The 19,486-nt window shown below is 41.8% G+C and overlaps 1 protein-coding gene across 1 annotated transcript; it reads right to left on the bottom strand.

Moving 5' to 3' along the window:
- Window positions 1–80: 80 nt before the first annotated feature.
- On the bottom strand, window positions 81–19,447 carry GEMIN5 (gem nuclear organelle associated protein 5). The gene is made up of 28 exons (XM_074915692.1): window positions 19,290–19,447; window positions 18,884–19,038; window positions 18,177–18,358; window positions 17,292–17,443; window positions 16,958–17,089; window positions 16,633–16,765; window positions 16,029–16,188; window positions 15,191–15,403; window positions 14,372–14,457; window positions 13,775–13,869; window positions 13,078–13,214; window positions 11,813–11,886; window positions 11,223–11,404; window positions 10,982–11,121; window positions 10,358–10,529; window positions 9,880–10,107; window positions 9,258–9,371; window positions 8,688–8,816; window positions 8,200–8,295; window positions 7,794–7,931; window positions 7,105–7,252; window positions 6,863–6,982; window positions 5,784–5,994; window positions 4,909–5,169; window positions 4,063–4,225; window positions 2,869–3,445; window positions 2,329–2,425; window positions 81–1,675 (listed from the first exon to the last, which is right to left on the bottom strand). Exons 1-28 carry the CDS (start codon window positions 19,441–19,443, stop codon window positions 1,520–1,522), a joined length of 4,605 nt encoding a protein of 1,534 aa, XP_074771793.1. The 5' UTR covers window positions 19,444–19,447; the 3' UTR covers window positions 81–1,519.
- Between the last annotated feature and the right edge of the window lie 39 nt (window positions 19,448–19,486).

Below are 19,486 nucleotides of genomic sequence, written 5' to 3'. Positions count from 1 at the left end.
TTTCCATCAAGCACTAAAATTCCCAAAATTCAGATTTGGAATCTGAATAAGCAATGCATGCCCAAAGATGTTCAAGTTTCTTCTTTTACTATTTCTGATATGCTACTGGGGTAGTTCTTAGTAAAATCTACCTTTGATCTTCTTGTACAGGAGTTGATGAAAGCTGAGCTTAGGATCTCTTCAGGGGACTCGTATTCTCTTCTGCTCGTCTCCCAGCACAGCTAGCAGTGTTGTGGAGAATTCTTTCAGTGCAGCATAGCCACTTAAGCAAAATGATTTGTCGCTATCTGTCCTGTGTGAAGTTTTCCACCTCCACTCTAGTGGGGTTCCTGCTTTAAAGTGTAGGAGGGCTGTTTGGTTAAGCACTGGCTCCCCCTCCTGGTTTTCAAGTGCTTTGTACAGAATTTAACGAGTTCCAAGTTAGTGGCAGCAATTTACCAGATTAACACATCCGCAGGAGGATCGTCTTTTAATATAACCCCACCTTTCACCGGCTGCTTTTCAAAATGTTCTGAGGCTTTACTCAGCTTGGAGCAGGAGATATTACCAGTATCAAGACTGTATTGTGACTGGAAGAATCTGAAAAAGCTCTTCATCTAAAAAAATCCATCCCTCCTACTTTTTTTCAATAATCTTTATAGTACAATAATCTTTATTGTACTTACAGACTTTCTAAATTTATGACCTACCTTCTATCCTACCATGAACTCTTCTGCTTCATTTAAAAGCTTTGAGAAATTACTAAGATAAATGCTATGTTCACTAAAGTTTATATAGCCTTATTCTGAGGAAGAAAGTTTTTCTAACAAAACAGGCAAAGCCTTTAGGTAAGCTGTAAGACTCCAGAATTTAGGATTGGTTTTAGCACTTCTCTAGAAAAGCTGCTATTCTAGAACTTGGTAGTACCTCATACAGGTGGCATAAGTCATAAGTCATAGCACACAGTTCATTTTATCTACTGAGTTTGATTTATGGAGAAAGTTTAACAAAAGAACCCAACAAACCAGGCTTATTTTTAATGCATTTGCCTCTGATTGATACAGATTTCTATCCATGAAATTAAATGCCAATTTATGGTGGTAGACGACTTTATTTAAAGGAGGGAAAATGAACTCAAAATGCTTTTAAGAACAATACTGGCTTAAAGGTCAGTTTGCCTACAGAAACCATTGTTTTTCCTGAGGGCAGCTACTATTCCTCCTCTGCTGAAAGACTGATAGAGCTGCTCAAAACTGTTTCTCTTACATCTAAGAGAAGTATAACTTTTTTATTTGTTGGAAAAGACTGTACAAAAATCTTGTATACAGTTCAAGGCCACAACCTACTGCTTTTCAATTTTCTAACACAATCTCCTTTAGTAGTAGTAATTGTTGACTTCAAATGAGTCTGTATATAAACCTGTTTTTTACTAGTTTTACCCAAAATAACCATGGCCATCAAAACAAGCTTTCACTCTAAGAACAGCCTCGGTGTTAAGTATCTGTAGGCAGCTCAAGGGAGACAGTTATGTCTCAAAATGTCATGTGAAGAACCTCCTGCCAGCCCTGCTGTACATATGGGCACTACCGTGCTTCCTAAGGAGAGCTGATGCCTCTTCCTGTAGCTCGGGAGCACACTGGGATCCGATGTGAAGGAGCACAAGGCAGCACTCCAGCACGTCAGGGAACGGGAAGACCTGCAAAAAAAAAGGAACATGAGGTGATGTCTACTCTTTCAATTATAATTGTTCAACTACAATGTATTCAGACAATGAGTTCTCTAAAAGACACTGCTTTACAGTATCTTTTGAACAGATACTAATTCAGATGCATTTCCTCCTCTTTTTTCCAGTGCATGTTTGACAAGGTTTGCCCCCTCTTGCACAATCACCAAGATTACCTTCAGTTATAGACTAGAGAACAGCAGGGATGAGACAGCCTAGGAAACGTTGTTTTCAAACATGTTGTGTGTAGTTTCTACAGTTCCTAATCTAGAAAGGCCATTTTATACCTTAAATTTCTGGTTTCACTGTTTATCAAAACTGTTTTTGCATACATAATTCTAAGTAGCAAGGGATTACTTCTAAAACGCATGGGAGAGATTAATACAGAACATCCGCTTGAGTTCTCCCATGCGGGAGCTTTACCTACACTTTCCAACTGTATGGAGAAAGTTATGTGTCAAAGAAAAATATTACCCTGATGCCATGCATCCATTCTCTCTCAAAATTGCCAGATCACAAAGAAAGTTTCCTTTCACAGAAAGTAAGGAATGGTGTTCTGTTATGAGGCTGCCCTGACAAAAAGACTGTCTTTTTTCAGAACCACAATGCCTCTTCTGAAAACTTACCTTTAAATTGTCTGGAAATTCTGCTAGTTTCTGCTTTGCTTTTAGAAGCTGCTTTGTTAGCTCAGGGAGTGTAATTGGTTCCTTTACTTCATCTTTACTGTCAAGAAAAGAGCAGGTGTTGTGAGTAACTTTTGCTTAAATGACTGCATAAGCCTCCCTCCTGGACAGGCAGCACAGGAGAGCTGGACAGGTGTTACATGTTCTAGTTCATTCCTACCAAAGTCCCAAATAATTGTTCAACCAAGAGATAGACCTCTTAGATCATGCTTGTCCTTTTCATTATCCTCCCCTTTTTAAGCTGCCCTGTTTATTCACCGTACCAACACACTCTGTGTATCAGGAATTATTCAGCTGTAGTAAATTTATGCACGTGGTAGTTCAGCCCCAAGAAAACGCAAGACTTTTGAGCTGTATGTTGAAGTGTCCCTGGGTGACAAGCTTGAGATGAGAAGCAATCTGAGCTAAACAAGAAATCTGCTGCACAAACACACAACCCCCCCCAATGCTTTTCAATCCATTCATTCACATTCAGATGCTTACCAGTTCATCTGATTGCTGTCAGAGAATGGTTTGTCTGATTCAGTCTCTGAACTCTGCTGCAGGTTGCTTTCCTGGGTGCTTCCATTTGCGTTTTCCTGGAGATTGTTCCTCTGCTGCTGATGCTGGCGGATCATCTCTGCTAAAATCTGCTGGACCTCAGCTATATCTCTCTGGGTGTTCTGTAAAGCAGCCATCTCTTCTGAAAGAAGCACTTTGCAGCCATTCAGTTTTGACTGTCTGTCTACCAAATCGATCGAACTAGTTCTTGAGTTACTTTCTGTCTCACATGTATGAACTTCAGTTGCATTGCACAGGTTTTCATCCATCTCAGCTGCAGTTTGATCAGGAGTTTCTTCAGAGGAAGACTGACCTGAATTGTAACTCTTCTCCAGAGCTGTCTGCTCCCTGGGACCCTGCACAGGATCCAAACCAGCCTTCTGCAAGACAAGGGTGTCTCTGGGTGGGTTCCACCACAGGTCATACAGCAGTCCGTAAGCCACAAAGCCCTCTAAACTTCTGCAGGCATCCATGCTCTGAGAATTTGTGCTGTCCAGTTTGTGTCTCAGGTTACCACAGCCTAATAATGAAAAAAGGATTACAAATAGTATGGAGATTTCCAAAGAAGATGACCAGATCTGGTAAATGAACAGCTATCCTGGAGACCCAAATCAGAGATCTGCTCAGTAGCTGGCAGTGGTGCAGGAAGCAGAAAAGCAAAGGCAGACATCTTTGGCATCTTTTTAAACCCATGTAGCTATGCATAAGACTGCATGGTCTCATCATCTACAGCAAAATTCCTTGGTCCCAAGCTGCACAGCAAGATATTCACATGATCAAGAGCCACCAATGCACTGCATACTGTGCAGAGAACGACGGGAAGGGCTGGTTGGAGGGATCTGTAACTGAGATGAACACAGCCTTCCAGCATCCACATCTCCCTCACAGAACAGAATTTGCTCGGTTTCCTACATCACCCACGACAGCTGACACTGCTGAGCTTCCTTCCACAGCCAGGAATTTTGATTGCCCAATGGTCCTTGCGCTAGACAAATTCCATAGGTTGCCACATATGTGGGTATGTCTTACTCCTTCTAAATGTTATTATCCCTAGTATTACTAATGGAGACACAGCTATGCTTACAAGGAGGATTCCCCTGTCTGTCAGTACCAGGAGATACACAAGACGAGACATACCTTCAGGAAGGATGATCCTGCAAATCTCTTGCATCAGAGTGAAATTACCCGCATCGTAACTGCGGGCCACAGCTCCAAGTATACTTTTCACTGCTTCATCCCAGGTAGCAGTGTGATAGCTCAGAGCTGCAAGGGTCAGGTCATGGGAGATATGGAAAAGCACCTATAGGAAGCACCAGAGAGCATGATTAATAGTTTTACTGCAAAGTACAAATTACTCACAGCTTATGACCACTGTGGAAGAGCCCAGAAACACATGACTTAACCAAAAGCAATTTTAATGACAATGCAATGTACATAGTCTCCTTCATGCAGGAGACAAGAGCATTTTTACATGGCTTAGAACTGTAAAACCAGCAGCTGTGCTTGCATGTGTCCTACTAAACAGATGAGAAATGGGAACACACCAAAGGTCAGTGACTCACTGTGGTAAGAGGAGAGCTGCAGGAGCACCACTACAACCAGACCCTCTGAACTCCAGGATAATTTAACAAGCAGCCCTGCCTCTCCAGTCAGTTCAACACAAAACCCCGAGTCACTGCTGAGACCACTCAGCTACTGCAATCCCTCCCACCCAGCCAGCACATTTTGGTGATCTCAGTGCTCATGACTGACACCTTATGTCAGTTCCTACCCTGTACAGAAACAAACGCAGAAACAAACTGGTGGCTACACAAGCTGTCCCAGCTGCCTATCAGCTACTTCTCCCAGACTATAACCTCACCCTGCAGCAGGGTGCAGACATCGTTTCCCTGAGAATGGCTGGCAAAACACCACAGAGGGGCTGCGTTTTACCGCGTGTGCCACAGTAAGGCTTAGTGTGTCTACAGATCTAAATCCATTTACCTGTTTTGGGGGTGTGTTGTTGGTAGAAGGAGGATGCTCAACACTGCGCAGCTGCTCCCACGCACACGTGGCTTGCTCGGTGGTGTCCATGCACAATATCTTCTGCCACACTTCGATCACCATGTCAAAAAATGAGAGCTCTCTGTTCAGCTCCCAGCTGTGATAACAGGGAGGCACGGGGGAGCTCTTCCAGTCACAGGGATTTCTTTCACTAAGGCACTTGCAAAGCAGTTCGTTGAGGCAGAAAACAAGTCTTTGTCCCTTTAACAAGACAAAAAAAAAAAAAAAAAAGTACTGAGCTGCTGCTAAAAGAAAAACAATCCCTTACTGACCACAGCAAGTAGGCAAATTTAAGAACATCATGGGTAGTAACAGCTTGTTGGTGACAGACTGTTTCACAACTGCAGCTACAAAGAACAGTGCTGATAGGCTCAAGAGACTCTAGGGTCAGAAGGAAACCACAGAACAAGCTGAGCCAGCCTTCTGCTTCTCAGTCCACACAAAAATGACTTTCTGGATTAAGTCTCCGGCAGATGGACTTACAGTTATTTCATTTGTTCCTTTAATGTAAACAGCAAATACTTTCCTCCACTTCTTTCTTCTTATGATCAGTATTACATACTTAAAAAGAAATTACACTTTTTTCAACTACGTCTCCTATAACTAACAAGCATAGAGAGTACATGCCTCCCCACCATGGGCCCTTTGCCTCTGCAAATACACATGCTGTTTCATAAGGTCATTTCAATAAAAATATTTTGAGGCAAAACCATCTCAAAGGACTATGTGTGGACTATTAACATATGGGAAGTTAATCAAGTTAATCTGAAGAGAGACAACACTAAAGCAAGCAGAAAGGAAATGACCAGACTCACAAATAAAGTTTTATGTTGCTGAAGGACTTCCTGAGCTCCCACCCAGTTCCTGGATAACAGCAGGTCTTGGGCACATCTGAAAGACAAAGTTGCTGACAACTTCTCCTCTCCAGATAACAGTGCAAGCTCAGCAGCAGTTTTAAGAGATGTCACATCCCCCTTTTTTGCCAACACCTTAACTGCATCATAGGGTGAGGAAGCCCCCAAATAACTGAAAAGAGATAAAAGCAAATCGACTTGATTAATACTAAAATACTGTTTTAAAATCGTATTGCAACAGATTAGCACAAACATACAAATGAAGATAAACGTGTGTTCTCCACAGGTTCTCAGAGCTCTCATCGCTTTGCCTTACCAGAGTTTACTGTAGACATACTGCACCTGATCTGACAGAGCTACAAAGGGAAAGTCACACAGCCTAATAATCTGGACTGAAACCTCTGGCGGTGTGCCTACCATACACAGCTTGGATGAGAAATGGAAATTATAAATAGATTCAAGAGAGAAAGGTTATATGCAGTACTTTATCCCTACTGCATTTCTCTGGATTTCATCTGAATCCTTTCACAAGTATGAACATCCTCAAAAACGCCAAAACTGAAATCAGCATCAAGCAAAGAACACTACAGCAGCCAAAATATTTCAAGTGTTACTAGTAATTTTGGTAGTCAAAAATTTGAAATACTCTAGTTGGAGGAGGATAATCCAGTGATTAGGGTATTAGCTACAGCCTCAAGAAACTCAAGGTAAACTGCTGCACTGCACATTTACAGTGGAAAGGTTGGAAAGATCACACAGTCTTTCTGTATATATCCTGATCTTAGTCTTGCTAGGCTAGTGTTCAAAGCCTCCCAGTAATGTCTATGGAAAAGCATGGCTCTACTGTAGTATGGCATTTGGACCTTCTTCTCTGAACTGCCCTCTGGAGCTTCTTGAGGGAGTCCAGTGAGATCAGGCTCAGAAAGCACCTTAGACAAATAACAACCAGACCAGTTAACAGATTCCAGCTGCTACAAAACCCAGAACCTTCTTTGTTTCAGGCATGGAACCAATTCTGTCTTCTTCCCAGTAACACTCACCATTTGGCAGCCATGGAGTAATGACCATCTTTCTCCAACAGAGCTGCCCAACTGGTGTAGAGATCCTTCAGAATTGGATCTTCTGGACGCAACCTGGCCTTAGCAATTACAATTGCTTCCCTAACACACATAAGGGAAACAAGATAGAAAAGTTAATTGACTGTATACAAAAAATGAACCAAAACATCAAAGCTACCCCACGAGAAAACAGGAACGAATCCTAAACATAAATATACAGCAACCTGTAAAAATGGTTCACTCTCAGCAGCTCGACAGCCTCATACACTTTATGGATGGACAGGAGGTGGGAGGCAGCCTTCACATACTGCTCCTGAAAACACAGCTGCTTCGCAAAGGCTTCTACTGTCCAAACCCAGGCCTGATACCCAACTGCAAAAGAGAAGACAATTGGAGGCAAAATTTTAAAACTGGAAGAATTCCTATGGGATGACGTAATCACTACTTTCTTCAACGTGTACCTCTTCTCTGCCCCAGATTAGTTTCTTGTTTCTAAACCATCCTAATACAAGTCACTGAGGCAGTGAAGCAGGGCTTGAAGATTACTGGAGGACTTTACTATGAGTAAAATAACTTAAAAGCATATTTAAACCAAGAGCAGACTGGAAGGAGTGCTACGTATTACAAAAAACCAACTTTGTGCTTGGAAGGATGGGCCTGCTCCTTCAATAAGTCCCAAAGTAAACCACTCTAGTTCCTGCTATCCCAACCTAAGGGTGCTTGTGGAAACATCCCAGCCTATAATCCATCATAAATAGGAAATGTTTTGTGTTTGATTTTTGTTATCAAGCAGTTAAAGAAGCAACTTCTTTCCAGTCTGGAACAATCATGAGTTTCCAACCCAGAACAATCAGAATGAGGCTACCCTTAGCAGCTAATTCTATTTGCTCCTGTGTTACAAGAGCAAACATACCCATGGGCGAGATTGCTACCAGCTGGTCTGTCAGCTCTCCCCTCTCAGCAGCTGCCTGGAGGACACCCTTCATATCTCCTTTCCACAACATGAGCTGCTGAAAGAGGTCTGGATGCCCATTCTCCAAATGATGTTTTCCTGTTGGAAGCAAACACACTTCCTATCAGCACACACCTGCAATAGCATTAGTAAAATAACTTGGCTAAAGTGAGATCACTCAAGTGTAAGGTATTGCAGGTTTGCAACTTAAGGATGTAAAAGTATGTCTTTCCTTCTTTTCACACACACCTGCATTCTTAATCCTACACAGTGAAGAAAACTGAAGTGTTCTTCCCAATTTCTTTTCTCCTTGAATAAAACAGTTACAGTGGACATACTGTCAAGGTGGATTCATTATTCCACTTACCTTCCACATCAATCATCTTGTGCAGAGAAGCCCTGTCTGTGAACAGCCCCAAGTGGATGCAACCCTTGAGGTCAGGGGACACATCTTCATTATTATCTAAACCAGATAAAAAGAATTACATCTATTCTAAATCAAACATACCACATTCCTTTGCGTGAGGAACAATATTGTGAGAATACAAACATCTCCCTTAATGGCTTATCTTCTCCAGCCCATACTATACTTCTGAAGATGAAAAACACTTTGCATGTATGCAGACAATTCTCTATCTCCACAACATAGGATCCTACTCAAGACTTGTCTGGAGTGACTACAGAGTGCTAAAACACTGCTACAGAAATTAAATAAGAGGCCATAACTAGTCACACAGTTTGATAAAGGTAAGGATTTAAAAAAAATTCCTAGTGGTCAAAGTCAGGTCCTTGGACACACACTTCTGAATCCTTCAGAGGGCCTATCCTGTAAGTTTTTTAGCTTTAGACTAATACCTTTGGTTTTTAGACATGTAGCCAGCCTCAAGCAGTCCTGATGCAATTCATCTTTTGATCTGTGATCCATGGATGTGCTGAAGGGTAGAATAGAACGAGGCTTCCTCTTCTTCAGAGAGGCATCAGGAGCTGAAAAATCAGACATGTTTTAGTCTCTGCTGCACAGTTACAAAAGCCTCCTACAGCAGAACTCTCCAAAGTATTCCAAACCCCGCCTCTTCCTCACACAGGAAAACAAAAACCAGATACTGAAGTGCCAAATACATCTCTATTATGACTACTTTTGAATACGGGTCACTTTGTATATTTTTCTGCCCATCTTGCCTGGAATGAAACTAATAACTAAAAGGCAGTATCTAAGACTACACTAAACAACTACTCAAGTGACCTGACAAGCAGGGCAAATAAAAGAAGAAACAAAACGTTTTATGATATTTTAAAAGCACTCTCTTCTTTCTTTGGTGCTTATTTGATGTCACATTAGGAGGGGAAGCTGCAGCCAAACAGAAACGTAGAATGAGGAACTCTGCCTTGATGCAAGACTGCTAATAGTCCCTGAAACATACTAACTTGGTTTCTCTTTAGGTGAATCCTTTTTCACAGGAATGGCTTTCTGGGTCACAAAAGGCTTTGTCAAGCTGAAGGAAGAATAATTATATGCAGATGAAGATGTATCCTTGGACACTGTGGAATTAAGTGATAAAAAAAGGAAAAGAGTAAATGGAAAAGCCCAAAGAATGTGTAGATGTCAAGTATGCTGCTATTATATTAATTTCAAAATATACAGAAACCAAGCTTCACTTTACCATAGAAATGAATAGCTTTTTAGGGAAAGGAAATATTAAGAAAACATGACAGAACTGTCAGAATACTAAATAAGATGTCAAAAGACACTAACAAAGGTCCACCAGTATTATAGGATTTATCCCCAGAAGGCAACACTGATCAAAAATGTCACTGTTCCAAGCCAAACACAGTAACTTTGTTTGTTAGGCCAAAATCATTTTAAAGACAATTAGTCCCAAACTAGTTTTGAAAATTACAAAAGGCATTCCAGAAACATATTTCCTTCAAGTGGAGTATTTCAATAAACTGTTATTATGAGAAAATCTGCATGAAAATATTAAAACTGGTGATGCTCCAAGGGCTAAACAGTCTGGGAACCACTGAACTAAGATGATTTGATTATTACCAGTTGTGGAGACTTTATGAGGCAACTCTGCCTCCTGAGCTTCTTTTTCTCCTTCATGGTCCGACACTCCATTTTCCTCTACCGACACTTCCTTCATGCTCTCATCTCCATTCATGGAATCACTTGGATCCTGCTTGGCTGGACTTTTCCCTATAGGCTTTTTCTTCTTCTTGGTTTTGACTTTTGGTTGCATACTTCTTTTTTTCTCTAATTCTATACTCTTTTTACCTGTAAAAGGTTGCAAAAGTTACCCCTGGTATTATCTGTAGAGTCTATTAGCTGTCTCTCAAGATCAACATTCAGTTTCCAAATAAGGATATAACTCAATTTAACCCAGACACAGTTTGTTCCTGAAGAGGTAGCAGGCAGATTTGGAATTCAGCATAAGAATTTATCATACCATTTCAATGTGGCAGCCTTCTATTTCCCAGCTCCAACATCATCTGCAGGGAAGGATCTTCTGTTTGAATATACTTACCCTGAGGAGGCCGTGTATGCTCCTGCTTTGAAATCTGCCATTTGTGAACAGAAAAATCATCTGCTCCTGTATAAACAGAATCTGAATCCACTGGTGACCACTGGACACTCAGTAGCCGACCCTGGTGCCCTCGGTAGTTGCAGAGTGGCTCTTCCTTCATAACATCCCATACCTTATAAACAAGAAAGAAATCCAGTTACTCAGAAAGTCTCATCTTCCCCTAATAGTCTGCATTTTCTCTTCAGTGATTTGCACTTCTAGGAGCTTCTGTTTTCGGGTATTTGAACAGGTATTTCAAATACCAACATGCAAACAAAGAAAATTCAGGGCTTCCTTTGTTTGCATAGATACATTTGCATATCATCTTTCTTTTTTGAGGATCCAAAAGTGGCAATATGAAAATGGTAATGACTGGACTTACAAATCAATTTGCAAATGGCAAAAACATACTGATACCTATCAGGTATCTAGAACCAGGAAACAGTTACCAAGGGTAAATTTGCAGTACTTCAGTAGTTTATCTCACAAAAAGCAGCTTTGCTGTTTAGTCAGCTTGGTTCTAAAGCACTAATGGATTACTTGAAACTAAAAAAAATACACTTCTGAGTGGCTGTGGAACAATACCTGTGCAGTGCCATCATAGCAAGCAGATACCAGTCTTCCTTCGTGGTGGGGGCTCCAAGAAAGACTTGTGATTTTAGCTGTGTGCCCAGCCAGAGTTCGAAAAGGCTCTGTTATTGTCAAAGGACTTTCTGAAGTGCTCTCTGAAAGAATAAAGAACAGGATCAAGTATGGCCAGCAAGACAAACGAGGAGTAAACCAAAACAAGATGCCAAGTTTTGGAATATAATCTGCAGACTGTTACCTATGACACTCTTTAGATTATGCACGTAAATAGTGGCATTGATTGAGCCTGAAGCTATCAGGTAACTCAGCTCTGGTTGACTCCCATGCTCATGATGCCAACGAATAGCGTTAATCAGTTTATGATGCTGCTGGATAGTGCAGAGCAACTTCAAGTCTGGTGCCTGAAATATTTCAATTGAGCTGAAATGTAAGAACAGCAGCATAAGAATTCCAGCAGTCAATGAAAATGGGTATTTTCTGTTACACTGCATAAGCGGAATCACAGAACATGAAATAGAGTAACTAAATGAGTTTTTCTTTTCTGGATTTATCTCAAGCCCTCACTTATACATCAGCAATACACCAGCAAAAGTGCATTTCAACCATGAGCAGATCCTTGAAAAATAATTTAACATGATGATGTGGATCCTCCATGCCAGGAGTGGCTAAACCAAGTAACAGCAAGGAATGCCGTATTATCACAATTCAAATACATCTCCAGAAAAAGAACAGAGACAAACCAGGGCAACAAAAAGTGCTTTTGCTTCACTACAGTGGTTGTAGTCAAGATCAGCACATATATCACCTTAACCTACAAGGGAAACATACCCATCTTCATTGCCAAGAGCCAAGAGTTTGCCATCAGGTTTCCAGCTGATCTCTGTACGTGCAGGCAGTTTGTGCTGTAGAAAGTCAAGACACAACTATTGTAAAAATTCTGAAACCTCTCTTGCATCCATTCAACAGAGCAAGACTGGCAACTGGACAAACTTGAAATTAGTCTGCAAAATGAAAGTTACAAAAGCATCCCATTGCTTTTGTAGCAGTGACATAAGCTTGAGCGATTAAGACTGAATGAACTGATGCAAGAACCAGTTTTAGCTGGTTTATCCAGTTTATTTATTTTTATCAGTTCAGTGAAACGTCTCAAAGGAAGTCTGTCTGGATTCTGGTAGGACCTTGATGCTCAGTCTTTGTATGCTCCCTGGAAAGCCCTATACATTGCAAGCAAATTCTGTCATCTTTCAAAAGAAATCAAAGTTTACTTGTAATTATTTCTATTCTTCCTAATTCAGATGAAAGTTACTTACAATTTACATGCCTAAAAATGATCATTTTGTTGCCTGTGACATTAGTCTCAACCCCCAGTGAGTCTTCTACTTGAGGAAGAAGCCAAAACCCAGCTGATATCAATCAATAGTTTGACTGACTTCAGTTGGCTTATGCTAACTTAAAACAACTGAAGGTCTTACCCACTTCACTTATTTTATACTTTCAACTAAGTGACTGATCATACTTGAGAAGATGTTATAGTCTGTTATCACCAACCACTCTGTATTACCTGCAGTGTAAATGCAAACAAACTCCTGCAAAATCATGACTGCCTTTACTGCACCATTTATTTAAAAAAAGAAGTTAATGTCCGAAACAAGAGAAGTTGAGGTAGTTACCTCATGCATGTCCATCACGTGACCTAAGCTACAACATTATTCAGGACATTACTTCAAGTGCTTTGAAACTGGAAAGCTCTGTGTGAGCTTATTTTAAACAGCTACACAGAGCTTTAAAACCAGACTCTATACTTGAATTTAACTTTTCTGGTTAAGTAAATTAAGTAATTGATGCCAGGAACAGATGTGCCATGTTGACACTGGGGCAAGAAGAGACTCTTTTACAGAGGCAAACACATAAATGTTTAAAGAGTTTTAGCCAATAAGTGTCTCTGAAGTTAATCTACAGAGACTGTGGTTTCCAGATTTTTTATTTGTTACAGGTACATCACGAAGGCGAAATCAGAAACCTACAACTACAAGGCCATAGACACTATGACACGGTTACCACAAATCCATTAAAAAAGTCGAAATACTACTCACTCGGATTGAATTAGTGTCTCGGATGACTTTGTTGATGTCATTTGCCTCTCCATTAAGCTTCCAGGGGTTGTGCTGAAAAACAATACCTTCTCCAGCACAACTATATAGAGTTACAGAGGGCTGTTCACCTTCTCCTCCTATACAACAGAGGAAAAAAAGCTAAATATACCATGTTCTTCATCAGTCTTAGCAGAAGTAATCACTCCCGCTATAAATCAAAACATTATCTACCAGTAGATCGCTCCATAGCACAATCACTGCAAGCATTAAAATTCCCTTTATTTTTGATACTTAAAATAATTCCAGTTTTGTAAGAAGAGCTAATGGAGCTGTTCTGTTTAGTTCAAATCATAGAAACCTACTTCTGGAGCTAAGGAACTCATCTCTGATCTGACACAGTTACTGCAGGAAGCCTGCACAGACAGGTACTGTCTGTAAAACCCTGAAGTAAGCACAGAGGTGTGGTACTCCACTCCCCTCTACTTCCTGAAGCTACCAGAATTCAAGAACTAGAAGAGATTGTTTTGCTCCCTTGCAAAACTTAACAGCTCTTCAAGCAGGATGCATTCTTAGCTGCTAGAAAGGATTGCTACCAAGCAAATGGGGCTCCTTTTCTTAAGGGAGGGCATACCAACTTCATGGCATCTGTGTGCTCTGCATAGAGGACCTGCTTTGTCACAGGCATTGGAAGACTCACCAGAAGACAGAGGAGGAGTTGGAGGCCCCCAGGCTAATGTGTATACAGTCTTCTTGTGGTAAGTACTGGAGATCTGAGGTGGTTTATTCTTAGTACTGGGCAGGAAAATAAGGAAGCAGAGGCAGTCAGATTTCAGCAAAGGGAAAAAAAGGGTTTTTTAAAAAAATATTTCAAAGCAACATATTTCCAGTGGTGAAAACGGACACCAGGTGCTATAACATACTAAAGCAACAGCACAACCAAGCCTTCTTTAACATCTCCTCTAGGACACTACTAAAAAAACATAACAAAACTGTCCTGATGACCTGCACCTGCATGTTGCTTTTCATGCTCTGAAAACATCTTTCTGGCTAAAGATTTCCTTGACTGATGTCCTCCCACAGATGATCTCTGGTCACGCAATTTGAGTAAAATTACCTTAGAAGCTACCAGACATAATGGAGACATGAAAAGATGCACTGAAAATCCAACTGTTTGACTAGGTTTTTTTAATTCTACTCGTCTAATAGTAAAGAAATACCTCAGGAAAAACCACGCCACCTATGCATGGGAACATACAGGCAGGATCTGACACGAATTTGAAAGCTACTTTCTTACCTGCCGGAGAAGGTGTCAAATATACCAACTTTTCCATCATCTGTGCCAAAAGCCAAGCAGCCTTCCTTAGTTGGATGCCAGGATAACTGCAAGGAAAACAGAAAGAGATCTGTAATGACCCAAGCTACAGACACTTTATTTCTAAATAATAAACAAAAGGAAAACATTGAAACTGATGAGCAAACACCATCCCTTATACCCGCCTTTCCAACTGCAGCCACTTGATTTGATCCCTCTGAGTATCAGAGGCTCTCCCCCTACCAGCTATTGTGTGATGAGATGAAACGGACTAGAATTATTAAAATATTACTTTATATCTACATTACAAAATGGAAGTGGAGAATATTGTAGGATGGTGAGAAAACTTTTGGTGTGAACAAGAATAACTACTGTGTTTTAATGCTGCCAGCAATTTTACCAGGCAGTAGCTTCTGGCCAACCACTGGTCAAACCCAACCTGAAGACATCCACATTGGTTTCTGCATGTGTCAAACTTCCTAGCAGCACAAGGGAAACCATGGATGAAGCGAGAAAGGATCACAAAGGAGAATAAAAGCAAGAAAGTAATGTAACAGTCAGCTGGACTTCAGCTCATTTTCACTAGCTGTAATGCAAGCACCTAGGGCTGTAAAAAGGTCTAAAGATTTGTTGCCAGATTCCAAAGTGCACTGTATATATGAAAATAATCAAGTACAAAAGAAACAACTTGGCTTTACAGATTTTTAGTTTGAAAAATCTTCTTCAGAGCCCAAGAGAAATACTCTTCTAATGGAGTGAGAAGAGGAAAAGAGACAAAAGGGGAATGAAAAGCACACTTACTGCTGTAACCTTGGACTTTATGCTTTGCCAGAAGGTTTTAACATCATAGATATTGTTCATGGACAAAGTATTCCACACCCGGATCATGCTGTCTCCAACACCGATGGCAAGACAGCCTGTGTCCACAGGGGAGAAGGCGAGACTATAGACGAACCCCCCAAGTGAGGGCATTGTCCAGCAACAATCAAGAGTTGACAAGTCCCAGCACTTCACCTGAAGAGTGTTTAAGGAACAAGGAATAGTTAAATGGAGAGTGACTGATACGACAAGGGACAACGAAGCACAAGTGAGATGAAAAATCAAAGGGTCAAATTCAAGGCTTGACATAGTATGTGATCTGCACCCAGAGGATTACATGTCAGAGCTGCAAGTTGGAAGACTGTAATGAAATGGACAAAAGGACTACATTTTAATACCGTGGTCCTCTTCTGACTTCAAAACAGGAGGTGGTCTGCTGCCTGTAAAAGGCAGAAAGCTTTTTTTTTTTAAAAAAAATAGATGCTTTAGGTTGTACAAGTAAACGTTTTTAAAAAGGAAAAATAGACCTTTTTAAAATGAAGCATATAGGAAAAAAAGATGGTAAACTCCCTTTATTAAACGCTTACCAGTCAAGTCCAGAATGTCATAACCATTCACTCTACCATGGTAAGAGCTTGAGCTTACAAACTAACAAAAATATAGACAGCTTGTGCTCAGAACAAACTTTAAGCAAGATGTTGTAAAATGCTGCAGTAAACCCCCCTGAAGAAAATATTTGTGGCCCTAAAAGGGGTAGCCTCACTCAGTCAAACCGTACAGCTACTGCTATTTTTATGTTTATTTTACAAATGGTTCTTACATCTCTGTCCATTGAAATGGAGAAAAGGAGCTCTTTGTCTTGACACTTCACAGAACTCAGATTGAACACAATACGTGAGTGATTTTGTCCATCAGAAGATCCTAGAAGCATCCACTTGCGTTTCCCAGATTGGGCCAAATCCCAGAGTAGCAGTTCTCCTCTGAAAAATTTAAAGTGTATACTTCATTGTTCACTTCAGAAGAATATAGACTATATATAGACTGTATTACATGTGTACAGACTGCAAATACAAAGTTATACAGCTAGACACGCATCCACTGCATGTGCCTATACGCAGATATGCACAAATACCACCCTACAAATTACATCCATAGTTAACCACACTGAGAACTGTTATATCATTTTTTTCCTTTTAGATGGACAAACCTACAATTAGTGCCATTAGCAGTCAATATTCAGTTACATTATCAGACAAATTATGGGACCAATAGTTTTCTACTACTGAACCCCCACTTTAACACTTGGCCTGTCTTCCCTCCAGCTATACAGGGAAAAAGGGGGTGTCAAAGTTTCCTACCCAGTTCTTCCTTAAGTGTTATCTGCAGATGTTGATGGTACCCAGGCTGCTGTGTACCCCACTTACCCAAAACAGCTGGATACAATTTCTGTGGAACGACCAGAAGGCCAGTGAAGAGTAAGCCAAATGCGCTCTTTAACAGCAGGATCCACAGCTCCACCTCTTCTCTTCGTGGGTGGCAACTTCAAAGTCATCACACCTGCAGAACCAAGAGGGATCATAGACCTAGTACATCAAAATTCTCTGGCAGAAAAAGTTCTGTGAATCTGCAGCTTTAAGTATGCTCCCCATGCTGTATAAACTATCAAGTTAGCAAATGAAGGCTGCAGGTAGAGAATAACTCTTCCACCATATCATTATTGTGTTATCTCACATTATTAATCTTACTTACTTCTGCCTCTAGTACAGCTCCATATTCGTATGGTCTGATCTTTGCTTCCCGAAGCCAGGTAACAACCTTTCTTCGTGGTTGTGTCCTGTGTCAGCTCCCCGTTTGGAAGTCTGCCTTCCTCTGATGGAACCACTGAATACCATTGAAGTCATGTTATTATACTTTAAAATTCAAAGCTTTATAAAAATTAACTGGAAATATATTGATTTGTATCAGAACGTACTTTATTTATCAGTTGTCTTTGCTTAGCTTTTTTCTATAAGGATTTAAATTCCCTAGAAAGACGTTTAGATGAACTAAAAATTACTTCAAACTATTAATCGCTTCTGCATACCTTGAAGCTCATCTTGCCAAGCAGGTAACTTTTCTTCACCAGGCACAGGGCACCAGGCCAGACAATGTATTTCATCGTCATGGCCTCTCAGTCGATGAAGTACTTCTCTTTTCCTGCTGATATCAATTATAACCACCATGCCATCCTTGTAGCTAAAAATAAAGACTTAAATTAATGAAGAGATTCTTGGAGAATAATATCTGACTTGATTTCTGAGCTCTTTACCAGGATCACTATCTCTGTATTACAGAGAAGCCAAATCACAAGCAGCAAGAGGACTAGCAGACTGTCAGAGCTCTGGTACAGCACTGGGTACCTGCAGCTGCCTTTACAGGAAGTGCAACCAGTACATGTGGCTTCAAGAGATGACACTCATTCATTGGTAATACAGCTTTCAGAGACTTAAAAGACTACAGTGGCTTTTACACAAGGAAAACTTTTCCCTTTACCACAAATCACTTTCATTCCTGCCCTCTGGTGTTTGTTCTCCTTCAAGAGAACTGTATCATAAAGCCTAAAGGGCTTTCACATTCCTCCTCTGTTCAGTACAGAGCACCTAAGCACTGGAATTGCAGTGGTTGACAAAGGCCTAATCAAACTAAGAAATTCTCTTCAGATGAAGTAACCTATAATGTGACAAACGCCAATCAAATCTAATTAAAAAATAACATTTCAAAGAAACTTCAAAGATTCAAAACAAACCCGGACCCTTACACTGTTACGGATTTCTATGTCTTGCTGGTCTACCAAATCTAAATTTTATTTCTGAACTGTTGCATACCAGAATAAAACAGAAAAAAAAATAACCTTGCAACTGTGTAGCAAAAATTCACAATAAGGTTCTCACAGAAGAGGAACAGAAAACAAAATGTAATGAATATTTACCCAATTGCCACCAGGTTTTCATGGTGAGGAGAACAAGTGAGACAAAAAATTGTCCGAGGCTCTGGGAAGAACTGCTGGCTGTCACTTCTGTTGTTCCAGTAACAAACAATTATACCTTTTTCATCACCGGATACAATCAAATCTTTCACAAGGGGTGACCAGTGCAACGCTGAGATTGCATTCTGAAGAAAGAATTGAATACATTTAAAGCTGGTTTACCACCATCTAACACAGAATAACGGGCAGAAAATAATCTGTGAGTACTCCCCAGCATCTGCTGAACTAGTTCTAAAGCGTTTCAGTTCTTTCGGGCTTTGGCACGACTTAGGCATTTGCCGACATGCTGCCCTGAGTTACAGTAACTGTTAAAATGCTTAGTCTGGCCAGTGTGGAACAATAACTCGCTGAAAAGATTTTAATCGAGCTGGGTTAAGTGGCAGGGAGTTTGCCCTGCGAGCATACTCATTCACACACGGAGGCTTTGATGGTAACAGCCCATTAAGGTGATGCAACAACGCCGCAGCCCTAACTAAGGCCAGAACAAAATGCTGGCCAGAAGCGTTCAACGGTTTTAATTTCACCGGGTTTGAAATTCACCTTTAGTTCAAGTAACATCACCCTGCTTTGTGTGCGAGGCCTAAAAACACCCACCCCACGCTGTGAGCGCTCCCGGTCTCGTCCCCTCCGTCTCCCGGCGGGCACCCTACCTGGTGCAGGCTGTACCCCCCCACCGGCGCCAGGGCCTCCGTGTCCCAGATTTTGATGCTCCCGTCGTCGGAGCTGCTGGCGCAGAGGCTGCTTTGCCCGGGGCTGTGGCAAAACGCGAACCCGGAGATCCTCTCCGTGTGCCCGATGAGCTCTCCTGCACCGACAGCAAGAGACCGCGATGAGGCCCCCCCTGAGCACACACCTTCCCAAACCCGCCTCCGCCCCCCGGGGCTCCCGCCGCCCCCCACGTGCTCGAGCGGCTCCCGGCGGCGGGGCGGCCCCGCAGGGCCGGAGCGATCCGATAAAACCGGGGAGGGGAGACAGGGAGCACCGTAGGGGGAGGCAGGGAGGGCCATGGTGGGCTCGACGGGCCGGGGGTCCCACAAGAGAGGGTTGCGGCGGTACCGTAAAACGCGGGTGCGGCGGCGCTGACATCCAGCAGGCAGACGCGATGCCTCGCCGCGAAGCCGAAGAGGCGGCCATCACCGCTGGTATCGCTGCAGCGGCTGCTGTACCAGTTGGGCGAGGCGGGCAGCACCCGCACCCCCGCCGCCGCCATCGCCCCGGGCCGCTCCGCGCTGCCGCCAAGCGCCGCGCACGCC

Source organism: Athene noctua, chromosome 12 (assembly GCF_965140245.1).
Source record: "Athene noctua chromosome 12, bAthNoc1.hap1.1, whole genome shotgun sequence".
NCBI classification, from domain to species: domain Eukaryota; kingdom Metazoa; phylum Chordata; class Aves; order Strigiformes; family Strigidae; genus Athene; species Athene noctua.
This window is presented reverse-complemented; position numbering and strand designations above follow the sequence as displayed.

Excerpts from the sequence above, each read along its gene's own strand:
- GEMIN5 (XM_074915692.1), bottom strand. The coding sequence starts at position 19,443 with ATGGCGGCGGCGGGGGTGCGGGTGCTGCCCGCCTCGCCCAACTGGTAC. Across the intron at positions 9,372-9,879 it reads TCATAAAGTCTCCACAACTG|TGTCCAAGGATACATCTTCA; the intron begins GTAATAATCAAA and ends TTAATTCCACAG. Across the intron at positions 8,296-8,687 it reads TACATGTCTAAAAACCAAAG|ATAATAATGAAGATGTGTCC; the intron begins GTATTAGTCTAA and ends TATCTGGTTTAG.